This window comes from Pholcus phalangioides, unplaced genomic scaffold (genome assembly GCF_987345545.1).
Source record: "Pholcus phalangioides strain wild (caught in Gottingen) unplaced genomic scaffold, Ppha-v1.0 ptg000040l_1, whole genome shotgun sequence".
Taxonomy (NCBI): Eukaryota; Metazoa; Arthropoda; class Arachnida; order Araneae; family Pholcidae; genus Pholcus; species Pholcus phalangioides.
In genome coordinates, this window is record NW_028301626.1 from 6,090,377 (window position 1) to 6,104,692 (window position 14,316).

Here is a 14,316-nt window from a genome sequence, read left to right on the forward strand (position 1 = left end):
CCCTTTTTAGTCTTTTTGTTTTTAATTATTTAACCCATTTGCACCTTGGGTTAAAGAGTGGCGCCAAGACAATTTGGTACATTCTGCTTGTTTCTTTCCGCATGCCTTGGTTAAAAAGCAACTGAACAAATTCAATTACATTACACTAAAGAAAAAATTTAACAGGAAGAATAAATTTGAACTAAAAATGGTCGAAATAGGCACTAAACAAAGACATTCATAAATTATGGAAGGAAGAAAACTGGCTAAAAACTACTATAGTAAAAGTCCAAAACTAGCTGAGAAATTGGTTGCACTTAATCCGCCTACTGTTTTAATTATAGTTTAATAATAACTCCATTATTATCCGAGTTGACGTCAAGCCCAAAGTAAAATGTTAGTAGACCATCAGGATTAGGTCAATTCCAGGATCACCATTACTAGACATGGAGCCCCCGTAGAGAAAATGATCTGTGAGGTTCCTTCAAGTTGAAAATAATTCTTGTCTATTTGTTGTATTATTTTGAATAATCATTATCATTTATGTAATTTAAACATGGCTACTTTGTTTTATAGTTTTAAAAAAATTTAACTTTTTTACATATTACCACATATGGGGGACTTCAAAACTGGGACTCAGTTTGGCCGCATTGTCTCACACCCAGAGGGCAAAACTATTACATCAAACACCAACTCTGGCCATATTGCAATGTACTGCCATTAATTAGATGGGTTAGAAATGTGAAGGCGCTGTCCATCAGTGGTAGCTGCAAGCTCGTTAGGAAAAATATCTTATCTATGTCCTTGCTCTGGTTTAAACCTGGGACCATGACAGAAACCTTCACAGAGGTAGACTGAGAGTGACACTGGTCAATGTAATTGAATGCCAAATATGTATGTAAAATAAATAGCCATGGTTGCTTGCAGTTCATTTATGGTGTAAGAAAACAAGATCAAAACAACACGAGAAGCCCACAGCCCTGTCTTTTCCTACCCCGCATTGTGTGAGCCATGACGTCAACTGATTTCTTGGAACAGTCATCAGTTACCTATACATATACAATACAGTCCAATGTCTAAGCTAGAAATATTACGGTATGTGAAGCTTGTGGAAAAACAAATTTCTAATTTTCCTCTGCTTTTTTAATACAGGCTACGTTTATTTGAAACAAAATCATTCATGTCTAACACTAGCGAGAATAACTGGGTTAGCAATGGCCCAAGTTCTACCAGGCTCGCCCATGGGTTTCTTCCAGAGTTGTCTCAAGAACATCATGGGCTGACAAGCCAAGTGATTTTTATTAACAAATTCTTAAAATTTTTTCAACCACATTTCATTTTTGAGAGGCCCGCCCTTGCATTAAGACTGCACTGGGTCTCTTTCTTGATTCCCGTGCATATACTCGAAAGTCAAACTTAAATTTCGAAATGCAAAACTCAATAGGTTATTTTAACGGAAATCAAAAACAGGAGCAAATCATGGATAATGTACCAGGAAAGAATTGTGCAAGCTCGTTGGATCGTCTGGTATTTTATAGCGGGACAGACAAATTTTGTCCTATTATTAGGTTATTGAGAGGGGCGATCATTTCTATTGCTCCTCTGGATCCATGCCGAGCGAAGGTAGGCATCAGACCTCAAAGCAGAATGTTTTGCATTTTTCTGCAATGAGTTCTCAGCTGTTCAGGGGTCGAAATTCATTTAGAGCATTTTCGATAAAAAAATATTTACTTAATATTCTTCCTGAAATAGTTTTGCAGTAGTACTAATTATTCTGTGATGTACATTACATATTTCAGCATATTCTGCCTTGGGGACATAATCTACCTCAGCTTCACTCGAAAGCTGAAATCTTCAGATTCAAATGAAGTAGAAGAAATCTTCAGCTGCTAATGAAGCCAAGGCAGGTATCATCAGCTATGAATGCACCGAAGAGGCAAGCATCTTTCACTATGAATGGAGAGAAGGTAGGCAACTTCAGCTGCAAATAGAGCAGAGATAGGCATCCTTCAGCAGCAAGTGACACAGATATCTTCAGCTTCGAATGGAGTGAAAAGGGGGTTGATCCAGGACGATGTAACAGCAACTTATTCTGTAGGTGCATTGGATCGTCCCGAACTTTACAGGTAGAGAAAAATTTCTAATAATTATCGGCTCTGTGGAGGGGCGCTTCCCCCTCCACAGGCCAGAATTTTTCACTTGTCCCCTACACAGTAAACTTGTGTGATAGTGAATAACACTGAACCCTGATGCAAATCGTACCATGTGTAGGAGGAGGCTCATGGGTCGCTTTCTTGACTCTCTGTGCACGTACTTCAATGGGTGCATTAAAAGAGTACAAAAACGCTGCCCACAGGGTCTAATAATACAGGTAGCTACGCCCCCTGGACATATTACGAACCCGTACCCAAAACACGATATTTTAAATTTTAACTGCAATCAACCACGAATAATCGAGGTCAACCACGCGTAACTCACATTCCAATAAAACAAACACAACAATCGCAATCAGCTTCAACAATATGCAATTCAAATACACTTCAAGGAAAAAAAAAATACCACTCAATGACGTGTATCAAATAACGCCTTAATCGGGCAGTGGCTTGGAGGAAATTCATAAACAAACGGAAGTCGACGGTTCAAAGAGACAAATAATCAAAGTCAACAATTGATTATTTGTGTCTAATTAAGCATCATTGACGAGTGAATAATCAACAGTTACGAACCTTCATGCCGTCGGCCATATTGATGTTTTTTTTTCTTCAATCACCTGACAAGACAGATGTTTAAAGGCGGGGGAGCCTGAGTAACACTTCACACCCTGATCCTAGACCTTAGAGACGGGAGAGGAAACACTTGAAATAATACGTCACAGGTTTCTAACCAATCATAGTCGACAAAAACTCTCTGTGCTCTAGGATCATTGGAAAAGGACAATAGGTCTTTATTAGGAAATTATTTACGTTCGCGAATTTTCATGAAAGTTATTTAAAAAAAATTAAAATAAATTTTCAAAAAATTTTCATTTAATTTTTTTTGTAAAACTTTAATTTATCTAATTTTTTTTGAGGTTGGTATCATAGTGTAGGTGGCGCTGAATTGAAGCGGTAAATCAGGGCTTTTTTTTTTGTCTCGCGGTTCCCGCCAATTTCGTGTTTTTCGCGGTGAGTGATGGTCGTAGTGGCATTTCGGTTTCATTTCTAATTAATTTATTAATTTCTTCGGGTTTTAAATTGTTTAATTTCGTTCTTTAGTATCATTTAATTATTTTAATAACCTTCAATCATTTCTTAAGTGTTAGTTTTTAATTGAAAAGTAATGGCTAAAGTTCATGTTTGCAACGTCATAGTACTGGATAATCCCTCGGCGTTTTTCAACCCCTTCCAGTTTGAAATAACGTTTGAATGCATGGAGGACCTCAAAGAAGGTAACATTAACTACGTTATTTATTTATCCATGGGTTTAAAGTAAATGCGGTCGAGAATACATTGTATGAATTATAAACTAATTTATGTAAACATTATTTTTATTGACGTAATTATTCACATTAAGTGAAACTAAAGTGAAGCAACCCAGCAAGTGTCACGCAGTTTATAAAGCAGTGGTCCACAAACCTCTTGAATATATTTCATGGGATCCTTTGAGCACTTTGTTACTACTGGGACCATGGCCCCACATCCTGGAACAGAGTTGTCTTAAGAGCAGCATGGGCCCCCCGGGCCAAGTGATTTTTGAGAGGCCCTACCAGGCAAATTCTCAAAAATTTCTACCAGATCTCATTTTTATGAGGCCCCCGGGCCATGCTTTGAGATGGCACAGTCTGGAGTGAGATCTTTGACGGACCCTTTTTGCAGTGAATATATGCCATGATAAAAAATGATGAGAATAATCCCAGGGCTGGAGCCTTGTTAGCCTTACCCTTGCGGGGCCATGACAGGAGCTTTTGGTGATTTCTCTCCTTTGGTGAGAAAAACTTCAGGAACAGCTGTCGTATGGTTTACCACTTGGCGCCAAACATGTCTGATGGCCTGACAAAGAGTCGCCAAGGCTGTCAGACACTACGGACGCCGAAAAAAAAAACAGCGTGCAAAACATAATAGAAACCACTAGGCATAAAAATATAAAAAAAATATCAGTTAAAAAAAATTACACCTGGCCCATTTTTTTAATAATAAAAAGATCGGGGCATAAGGAATTCCAGGCATAAATAGGCCTATTCTATGTATTAAAACTAAAACCCAGACCCTTTTTTTTTAATAAACGGATCTGATAATGTTGAATAAATAAATATTGTATGCATTAAAACTAAAACCCGGACCCTTTTTTTAATAAACGGATCCGGGCATGAAAAATTCTGTAGGTTAATTCTAAATAATAAACCGATAAAACAGAAAGCATGGCGATGTATGAGTAACTAATAAATACAACGAAATAATAAAACGGTATGATACAACCTGAGCAGTAGATAATCCAAGTGACGCAAGCTATAGAAGGGGGGAATAATAAGCAAAGCGAGAGACGCGCTGGAAATGGAACAACGGCTGTTTAGAATTTTTGAAAAAATGCGGTGAACAAAAGAAAAATCCTGTTTGGCAAAGCCAGCGCCATCTGGTATCACTCAACGAAATCGGAAAGGTGTTAAAAAATACGGCAACCCAGAGAAGCATTACAATGGTCTTGGCGACTTATAGCGAGGAAAAAGTCGTGGCAGACCATACTGTATCTGTTCCTCACTTTTTTTGCGAAAGGAATTTTTTATCCAGCTTAAACCCTGGTGGTCTGTATCAGTAACCTCTAGGGGAGGGTGACATCACATTCAGATGCTTGTGGGGATCCAGATTGGGTGATCGTTTCTCAGAAGAGCAGAGACATAATGAGAAAAATAAAATATTATTTAGGTTTATTGAATCTTTCCATAAATCACCCCTTCTATAACATCGCCCTGGTTCTGCACCTGTTCAGATGAGAACCAATAGTAAAAAAGGTAATAGCATTCTCAGAAGCCCAAGAAAATAGTGGACAGGGGAAAAATGCACACGGAAGAAAATGGCAGACCATTGTCGACCAGAAAGAATGATGCCAACCTGCCAGAAAAAAAATTGTCGAAAAACAAGGGATTATACTGTAGCTATTCCTAAACTTTATAAAAGTTTAGAAGTGGCATGGGATCTGAATATGTACAGAAAAACTTCCCTTTCTCGACCTCTGGCCCTGCATGAGTATTTTCTGTGATTTTCATCAACTAACTTGGTCAGCGATTGCACGTTCCATGGTAATTTGTGTTTAGCTATGTGATAACTATCATCAATACTGAGTTTGTCTGAGCTTGAGCAGAACACTGTTCATTTCTATGTCTAATATTTTGTTGGAACAGCTTCGATATAGGGGACAGGTTGGCGATTTTCGGCGCCAAATATGTCCGACGACCCCATCAGAAGTCGCCAAGGCCGTTAGGCACATTACGGCGCGAAAAAAAAAATCGCCATCATTTGATGAGCCCTGTTTCGCGCAAAAATTCCAAAAACAAGGCCATATTTGGGCATAGGTACGTCTTATAGAAAATGATGTTACCCACGCCCTCCTCACCCAACATTGCCTGGTTGTTCGAAAATTTCAGACTGAGTTTTTGACTAGAAATTATACCCTGAAATTTTTTAACAACGCTGAAAACAGAAGGCATGACGAAATGCAATCAAATACGACAAATTGAAATAGGAAAGGAAAAAAAAAAGGGAACAATACAACCTGACCAGATGACGAAAATGTAATCCAAACAGTCGGACAAGCACAAACGACAAAATGGCTGTACGGCTGTTTGAAAAGACGTGCTACAACAAGTATCGCCACCTAGCAGTATTTTTCAGAACTAGTTCGAATATTCTGCAGCAATGACAACCCGGAAGAACAACAACGAACCAGAGCGCACCAACAATGGCGACTTATCATCGGAAAAAAGTCGCCAATTTGGCGTGTCCCCTATATCGAAGCTGTTCCTATTTCATACCTTCAAAAAGGGTGGTTGAAGACGTCAGCAAACTTCAAACTCCTCCCCCCCCCCCTGTCTTCAAAAGTCCGCAAATCCGAACCCCCCCCCCCCCCCCCGATGCTGACTTAATACTTGAATGACCCCTAATGTAATGATTGATGGTTGGATGTCTACTAGTTGTGTATCTTGTGTACGCATTTTTGCGAAAGTGGCTACTACTTTTTTCGCATTCTACGATTTTCTTTTACATTTTGGAAAAAATGCGACTGTAGGTTAAACGATGGTTTGAACATATCCCACATACCAATAATGCCGGTTTCTCGAACACTGTTGCAAAAATGACTAATGATTGTGCGGGTCGTTTTTTTCTCATCAAAAACTGACCAGAATATAAGCTGACCCCCCCCCCCACACACACACAAAAAAAAAAAAATTCCAAAAAAAAAAAATTCTTTCTTTCAAAAACTCTGTCTCCATGCATATCAGTTGTACTGATGGTATATTGTACTGTAGAAGTTTCGCTGCATTTTTTTTTTTTTTTCATTTGATGTGTATTCCCAATTATTTCAGAATTTGAAATTCCAGACATTTTAATTGACCAACATTTAAGTAATTTCAATTGTTCGTAATGATTATTTTCATGTCATATATAGTTCTATCTTTTTTTTCCGGATCTCATTGAAATCATAGATCTTGAATGGAAAATCATATATGTTGGATCTGCTGAAAGTGAAGCTTATGACCAAGTCCTTGACACAGTCTTAGTTGGCCCTGTACCAGAAGGGAGACACATGTTTGTGTTCCAGGTATGTAAATTAGCGTTATAATTCTCTGAATTTTTATTTTGATATTTCATATATATTTGTTTCAGAAATGTTGCATCTGTTAGTCATATTGCAATACTCTCAAGTGCATTCCTGGCACTTTTTTTTATCCAAATATTTGCAGACAACAGAATGAAATAAAATGAAAAGTAATTTTTCACCACAGGTTTATTCATGACAAATTTTCCATTAAAGTCATGACAATTCAAAAATTCATTATCATCTAAGTTTTTAAAATTGCTCAATTTCATTATTCACTACAAACATAATTGTACACGGCTCATAATCAGGTAAGAAATTTCTCGCCAACTGTCTGGTTCTGTATCCCTATGCTTGATGCAGTCCGTTGACCATCTATTGATCGTGATCCATAGAATGGTTTCTTTACATTCTTGGATTATTTCCGTCGCACCATGGTCATTTTCTACACACGAGGGCTAATTAGACCAGGATGTACAATTTATTGCTGATTCCAAAAATGGCAGCGCTTTTTAGTATACTTGCCGTCTCATTGAGAGGTTGGTGTGCTGCAAGGTTCTGTCTCAACAGCATCACAGATTTCCCTTTTCTCGTCAAGGCTGCTATAACAGGGAATTACAACTGTTTATGTGTAGTAGGATGGTGTTGTAATCTTTCATTGTTCGTTGCGATTGTTTCCTAGTGTTTTTTCAATCTTTTCAGGCTAATCCACCAAATCCAGATCAGATACCAGTGCAAGATGCTGTAGGAGTCACAGTAGTGCTCTTGACTTGCTCTTATCGTTCCAAAGAATTCATCAGAGTGGGCTATTACGTGAATAACGAATATGGTGATCCTGAGCTGAGAGAAAATCCACCCAATGTCCCACAGTTTGACAAAGTAAGACTTTTTTCTTCTTCCATTGTTTGAATTAAATTCATTCTTGCACATTTAACCCTAGCATACAAAATAAAAAAACTGATAGAAACTGCATATTAACTTCTTATACGTCTACGTTTCTTATACAGTTAGTATTCTAGGGTTAAGATATAAAGTGGATCCTGTTTGAAACATCCCCACCTACCACATTTTCTCATTTAGAATGTCTTATTTCTGTCCCGATTTCCCATTCTTAGTTCATGTTTACATTTTTGTTTTCTTTGGTTATTTTTTTGTATGTTCTTAGCAATTACGTCTTTTGCTGTATTCACTGTAAAATTACCTCAATTAACTGAGTTTCTCAGATTATTTGGGATACTTTCTATAGAAAGTATAATCATATATATAATAAATTTATTTTTAAAAACTTTGGGGTAGTATAACCGTTTTGTAGATTTTTAGCATCTCAATAATACCTTTTAACCGTTTTGTAGATTCTTAGCATCTCAATAATATTTTTCACAGAATGCTGCATGGTGTAATGAGAGCTTTATGAGTTACAAAGTTAGGAACTTAACTCCAGTGTTTTCTCCAAAATGGACAATATCACCTCCTCCTGAGGTGAAGGCAATGGAATGAATCAGTGAGGCGAACAGTAGAAAAGCTAAAGATACAATATGGGCTTTTTACCAGGGTTGGGGTTTTGGACAGGACAAGCGGGATAAAATATCCAAAACCTAGTAGTTCAAAATGTTATGAGGAAACCTAGATCCCCCTGATAGTAATATTAAAAAAATATATATTAATAGAAAATAAAACTAATTAAAAATCAAAAATCTTTCAAAAGATAAAATTTAATTTTTTTTCAGTTTACTGTTTCACCAAACTAATGGTTTTAAGCTGGAAATCTGATAGTAAATTAATATCGCTCATATAACTGCTTAAATAAACACTGTTTTCAATTTTTTTAGTTTGTTATAAATGTTACTTCTACTTCACATCTTATTTTTCATGTATGAATCAGGTACTGTATTAAGGACAGTGCGTGTCCAAAACCCTGCCAAATCTGTCCGAACACTTTTATACATTATATTGAAGGTGCCAAATACACATAGTCAAAGTTATAATCATTGCATTATTGTAAAACTGAACATAAATATTATTTTTTATTAGATAACATTATAATGATGTAAATAAATATCAATGGTGTTTTATTTTATCAACATTAGTTTATTTAAGGCAAATTGTTCTATTTTGACTAAAAAAATTTTTTTTTAATTTTTAAGTAAACTTTCTATTTTACATTTTAAATTTTGAATTGAAAAACGTAATCTATATATATAAAATTGATTTTCTGTCTGTGTGTGTGTATTTTCTCTATACAAATCTACAATTTTAGATTGATCGTCGCCAAATTTTGCATATATACCAAATGGGGCCCGACTTGAACGATAGGCTACTTTAAAAGTTTGTCAGAGCAGGGCAAATGCCCCAAATGGGCAAAAAACTGTCAGGCAACAATGGTTTCCCGGCCTCAACAATCACTTTCCGAACGTTTACTTTGGTTACCATGGTTTCTTAGCAATGCGTTTCAGACGTGTATATGCCTTTACAATGGTTTGTCACTTCTTTAACGCTGCTAGTGTATGTATATAACAGTTTATGCCTTTATAATGGTTTGCCACTTTTTTCAATATTCGTCAGAATCATCATCAGCATCACTTTGAAGGTGAGGCAAAGGATGATCCCCATAGATATCAGTGTTAAAATTGCAGATTTTACTGCATAAATGCGGGAATTTACTGGGAGTTTCCTGCCACATCAATAATTTTAAAAATTGTATTGAATTCTTGATTTTTGAAAAATTGAGTTCGCTTAGAGATATACGAAGCCCGGGAGATTAAATATTAAGTAATTAGCTGGACCTACTTTTGTGTTGGACATTCATGCAATAACATTGATTTCAACTTTTTATTTATATCTTCTCAAGCATGAAAATTAATGTCTCCGTATTGTGTTTTTTGATATTCAACTGCATAAAATCATATAGTTTAGGATGTTTTAAAATTAATTATGGGCCCGTAAAAAGTACATCGAAAAAATTCCTTAGTTTTAATTAAGCATTTTTGGAAGATGCAACTGGCAGATGGATAACTTGCAGTTCGGGGGGGGAGGGGGGGTTGAAATACTGAGCAACCCTTAAAAAGGGGGGAAAATGTATATATATATTCATTTCTACGTTTCTTTAAATCTAGATTTGTTTATTTTGGAAGTCGCCATATGGGTTAACTTAGACACGGTTTGCATGTCCCTCAAAGAAAGAGAAAGATATCACGTGATCCAAAAAGCTTCATTCAAGAAAACCCGGGCAGCGCCGTGTATTATAGCTAGTTTTAAATAAAGGAAAATATCTGAACATAATGAGGTCACAGAACACAATTTCGCTAAAACAGATTATGCCTGTATGATGATAAAAGACTTAAGACCCAAAATTCTTGTTGAGTTTAAATTTTTGCTCTTATGAGACTAGAAGCTAATATTTCACTGAATAAATTCAAGCTATATATAGAATCCTATCACGCTGTGGACAACAGTCAGAAAAACATTGGAAGAAGGCTTATCAAAAGACTGTGTAACATTTTTTTTCTTCACGGCCCGCAAGTTATGCATCCATTGAAAGAATGTTTTAAAATTTTGTTATCTTAGAAATCATCTTGGCATACATAGGGCAGCTAAATTAGTTATTTGTCATCAAATGTTAAGTGGTGCAGCTGATCTTTATTGTTAGTGTTTGATTATTGCATAAGTTCAATTTCATTCTGTAGTCATATCTATTGATTTTTTTCTAATTTTCATGTGACAAATTTTTATCCCAGTTTTGTATCTTTCATGTTTCAATAAATCTGTTATTGTTATATTAACCTGAAGACAGTTCAGTTTTCAAGTGCAATCCCATAGCTTGATAACCTTTTATCAATCATAGAACCCTTTGCATATACTATTTTGAATTTCAAAATTTTGTTATATTTGATGGAATTAATAATACAGTGGAACTTCAGTTAACAAGCTTAATTCGTTTCGCGAACGTGCTCGTTATTCGAATCAAACTCCCCCATAGGAAATGATGAAAATACAGGTAATTCGTTCTATAATTCATTCACATAAGAATGACTAATAAGAACAGCCTTTAATCAATAATATAATGCTATAATAATTATTATATATTATATAATGTAACTTATATAATGTTAACTTATATTCTAAATAACGAGAGAAGAGGACCATCTCGTGTTGAATGATTTCTGGACTCACTGTTGTGTTTTTTGATTTTAAAAAGAACGTATCCAATGACATTTGCTTTTGCCTCCTTTTTAGGATTTCTCAGAGATGGGGAATTGTATTGTCGTTCGACAGATTTATTGTTGCTTTACTGTACTTCTATTTCATTGGTATTTTCCTACAGAATTTTGCACAGATTCCCACATTTTACACTTATCTCTAATCATATTTGAAAAGTGGGGGACTTTTCTTCACTTTCTTTCTTTTTCAGGAAAAGATACCCTCAATATAAGCTGTTGCCTGCAATAGAGGTCCATGAGTTTGTCTACGGTCAACTCCTAACCAAGCAGAATTTATATAAAAACAAGCGTAAATACAATGCAACATCTAGTTTTGTATCGTAAACCGCCATGCTCAGTTTTTCCAGTGAAGCATGTTGACCTGAGACTGTAGGGGAGAATATTACCTGCAATTCCACAGTACGTGTGTGCACGAAAGCGAAAAACTATCAGCTTAGTTGTGAAAGCGTGACAATAAATAAGCGAAGCACAAAATTTTTTGTTCTTAATGTGAATTATCGCTCGTTAATCTAATCAATTTTTCAAAATTTTTGCTTGTTATGCAAATTGCTCGTTAACCGAAGTTCCACTTATTTGATTATAGAAGTGGCTTCATCAAACTGTAAGGGTTTTTACTTATAGTTATATTAATAGGTTTTGGACAGTAAAAACCTAGTATTTACCGTGGTTTTCTCCATACTGTCCAAAACCTTGCCAACCCTGGATCTTACGGATTGGCTTAGTCAGGGCACAATAGACATATTTTTCCCAAGTCTGTCTACTAGTTAAGTTTGGAAGACTTTTGTTTGATCACTGAAAGTGTCATTTGTCAAAGTATACATTCAGCGAACATTCACATTTATTTTGCTCATCGCAATCTCTCAGCTATTGTATACTCTGTTCGCTCTAACTTGGGTCCTAATGTAAATAAACCGCTGTACCAATTTTTGATATCACTCCGCATCCTTTATCTCAATTGGTTGTAATTTTACCCGCCCCTTCATTACGTTTTCCGAACACGTGTGTTTTTTCCTCAAACGCGAGATTGTAAATTATGATTGTAATTTATGAAGAATTTTTTTTTCACTGTTCTCCAAATTTTGAAATAAAAACTGTTGATAACACTAATTATAAAAGAAAGAGGTATATATCTCCCAAAAAATAAATTCGATGTGTTCTGTCGTTATCATGGCACACTCCTCAAGAGTTGGGATGACAGGGCTCCAGCCCGGACATTGCCTGCGACAATTCATTTTATTTTTTTACGCTAAAAGTTTTCTATATAGAAGGGCTGTGTTTACTATATAGTGGCAGCAAAAATGCTTCGACCGATCTTAAAAAAAAAAATATTTTTTCCCGTCTTCCAGATAACTTTGACATAATATGGAATAAATATTTAAAAAAAATAAAAATTATGAGGTATTTTATGGCATGATAGGCAAACGAGAAAGGACTATATTTTTGGCTGTGTTGCACAGTAAAAAGGGGTGAAATGTTCTTCAACCAATCATTTTGGGTATCGCACACGTGCTTTTATTTACATCAGGACCCAAGTTAGCCAGAACAGAGTATAGCTCGCCATTAAATCTAGTTATTGTGATAAAGATAGATCAGAGTTACTTTATAGGATCTTTCAACGCGTGTAGCTTCTGGTGAATCCAGATATTTCAATGAAATAGTGTCACCTTATAGGATTTTTTCTGTTCTTTCCAAATGTGTAGTTTGTTTTTTACTTTCCAGTTTGTGTGTAGTCTGAGAAATTTCACGAATTTAAGGGGGTTTCAGACTTTTTGATTTATTTCTCGTCCATTATCCACCATAACTCAAAGATAGGATAGGGTTGCTATGTTTTGTGTTCCATTTGGGTTTGTTTATCACCCGCTTTTGTTGGGCAGATTAGGTGAAATTCACCTTGCATAATAAAATTTGATTGTACAACTGTTTGTAAATCGGTAATAATGAGCTGGATGTTCTGTATGTCTATGGTGTTTTGCTCAAAAAGAAATCTTAGAATATATCTCATCTATATGTTTGTAGGCTATATGCAGTCAAATCTTCAATAAAATTATATAGATAAACGAAAAAGTTTGAGCTGTGTTTCACAGTCCCACGATCATTGTTTTCTTCGTATGGCCACAGTGAAATATAAATACAAGTTTTCCCCCGGTATTTATGACTGATTTTTCTTCTTACAGCTGCAGCGAAATATTTTGGCAACTTCACCCAGGGTCACAAGATTCAAAATCGATTGGGATGATAATGCTACAGAAAACGGTGAAACAGAAGAGCTTCCACTCGGTCCAGACAGCATACTGATGAGTGACAGCAACGATGGTAACGAGCACTTACAATCAAATCTATTCCAGGATAGCAGCCAGAGTAACGGGATGGAAGTCATGTAAAACATGTTGGCTTCATGATGTGCCACGAAATGTTATTATTTTCTTTTTTAAAGAACCATTTCGTAATTCAATAGAAAAATTGTGTTCATCTTGTCTTGTACATAGACTTTTTTTTTAAATGTTTTCTGAAAACTTTTTATGTATAAAGTATTTTACTTCAAATTTTTTTCGCTAATTTGAGATCATATGTATTTTTCCAATAAATTGATACATTTAATATGGATTTTCATTTATATGGAAATTTTATTTTTTTTTATGGTTTATACTGCCGGTCATCTGTGCTTACGCAAACTGTTTATCAGCAACAGTTTAGGTTTTCATAGTTTTCCCGCGCTGTGGCAGATGGGAATCATTTTGCTGGGAAATTTCGTACAACCTTTGTATACAGATAATTTTTGTACCACCTTTGTATTTTAAATCCCTGTGGAGGAAAAAAGGTATATTTTGGGCTGTTGTAAAAAAAGATATTGGACCAATAGCGAGTGGGGGACACCCCATTCAAATAAGTGCTTTTACAGTAATAAATTCATCTGTAATCCAAAGTCACATCATCTGAGGCTGATCAGGAGTTATGGGACAGAAGTTGCATCATCAGGAGATGGTGTTATTTGCATTACACAACATGCTGTCATAGTGATGGAGCTCTGTGTTATATGCTAATGAGATTCATTCGGTGGTGACATGTCATTTTGTCAGGAGCCAGTCGTATATAAGGCAACACCAAGATTGTCTGATCACGTTCCAAGTTTATTCTCAGTCTCATACTTCTCTGTTCATCTATAGACTCCGCCACAGTGGTGGTCAGCTGAAGTTGGTTTCCTGTGGTTCCCAACTTCGAGGCGCAAATGCGAGCCAATCTCCCCATTAAAAAGTCTCGTCACAGAGAGTAACAGGCCTGCAACAGTAAATTATTCAATCATTACACTTCACTCATAGTTAGAAAACTGGTG

General features: G+C 35.9%; 2 protein-coding genes across 3 annotated transcripts in view; one reads left to right on the forward strand and one right to left on the reverse strand.

Annotated features, from left to right (window-relative positions):
• SH3PX1 (sorting nexin 33-like protein SH3PX1) overlaps positions 1–2,860 on the reverse strand; it is a 47,751-nt gene extending 44,891 nt beyond the window's left edge. The window contains exon 1 of one of the 2 annotated variants that reach the window (XM_089254241.1): positions 2,706–2,860. In XM_089254241.1, coding sequence (XP_089110367.1) covers positions 2,706–2,723 — 18 coding nt within the window. In that variant the 5' untranslated portion in view covers positions 2,724–2,860. Of the gene's footprint in view, positions 1–2,538 lie in introns of both variants that reach the window. The other variant, XM_089254242.1, reaches the window with a different exon arrangement.
• A 54-nt stretch (positions 2,861–2,914) lies between these two features.
• On the forward strand, positions 2,915–13,583 carry LOC149065329 (histone chaperone asf1-like). Its single transcript, XM_089254162.1, has 4 exons — positions 2,915–3,406; positions 6,656–6,771; positions 7,471–7,647; positions 13,160–13,583. Exons 1-4 carry the CDS (start codon positions 3,298–3,300, stop codon positions 13,364–13,366), a joined length of 609 nt encoding a protein of 202 aa, XP_089110288.1. The 5' UTR covers positions 2,915–3,297; the 3' UTR covers positions 13,367–13,583.
• The last annotated feature ends 733 nt before the right edge of the window (positions 13,584–14,316 follow it).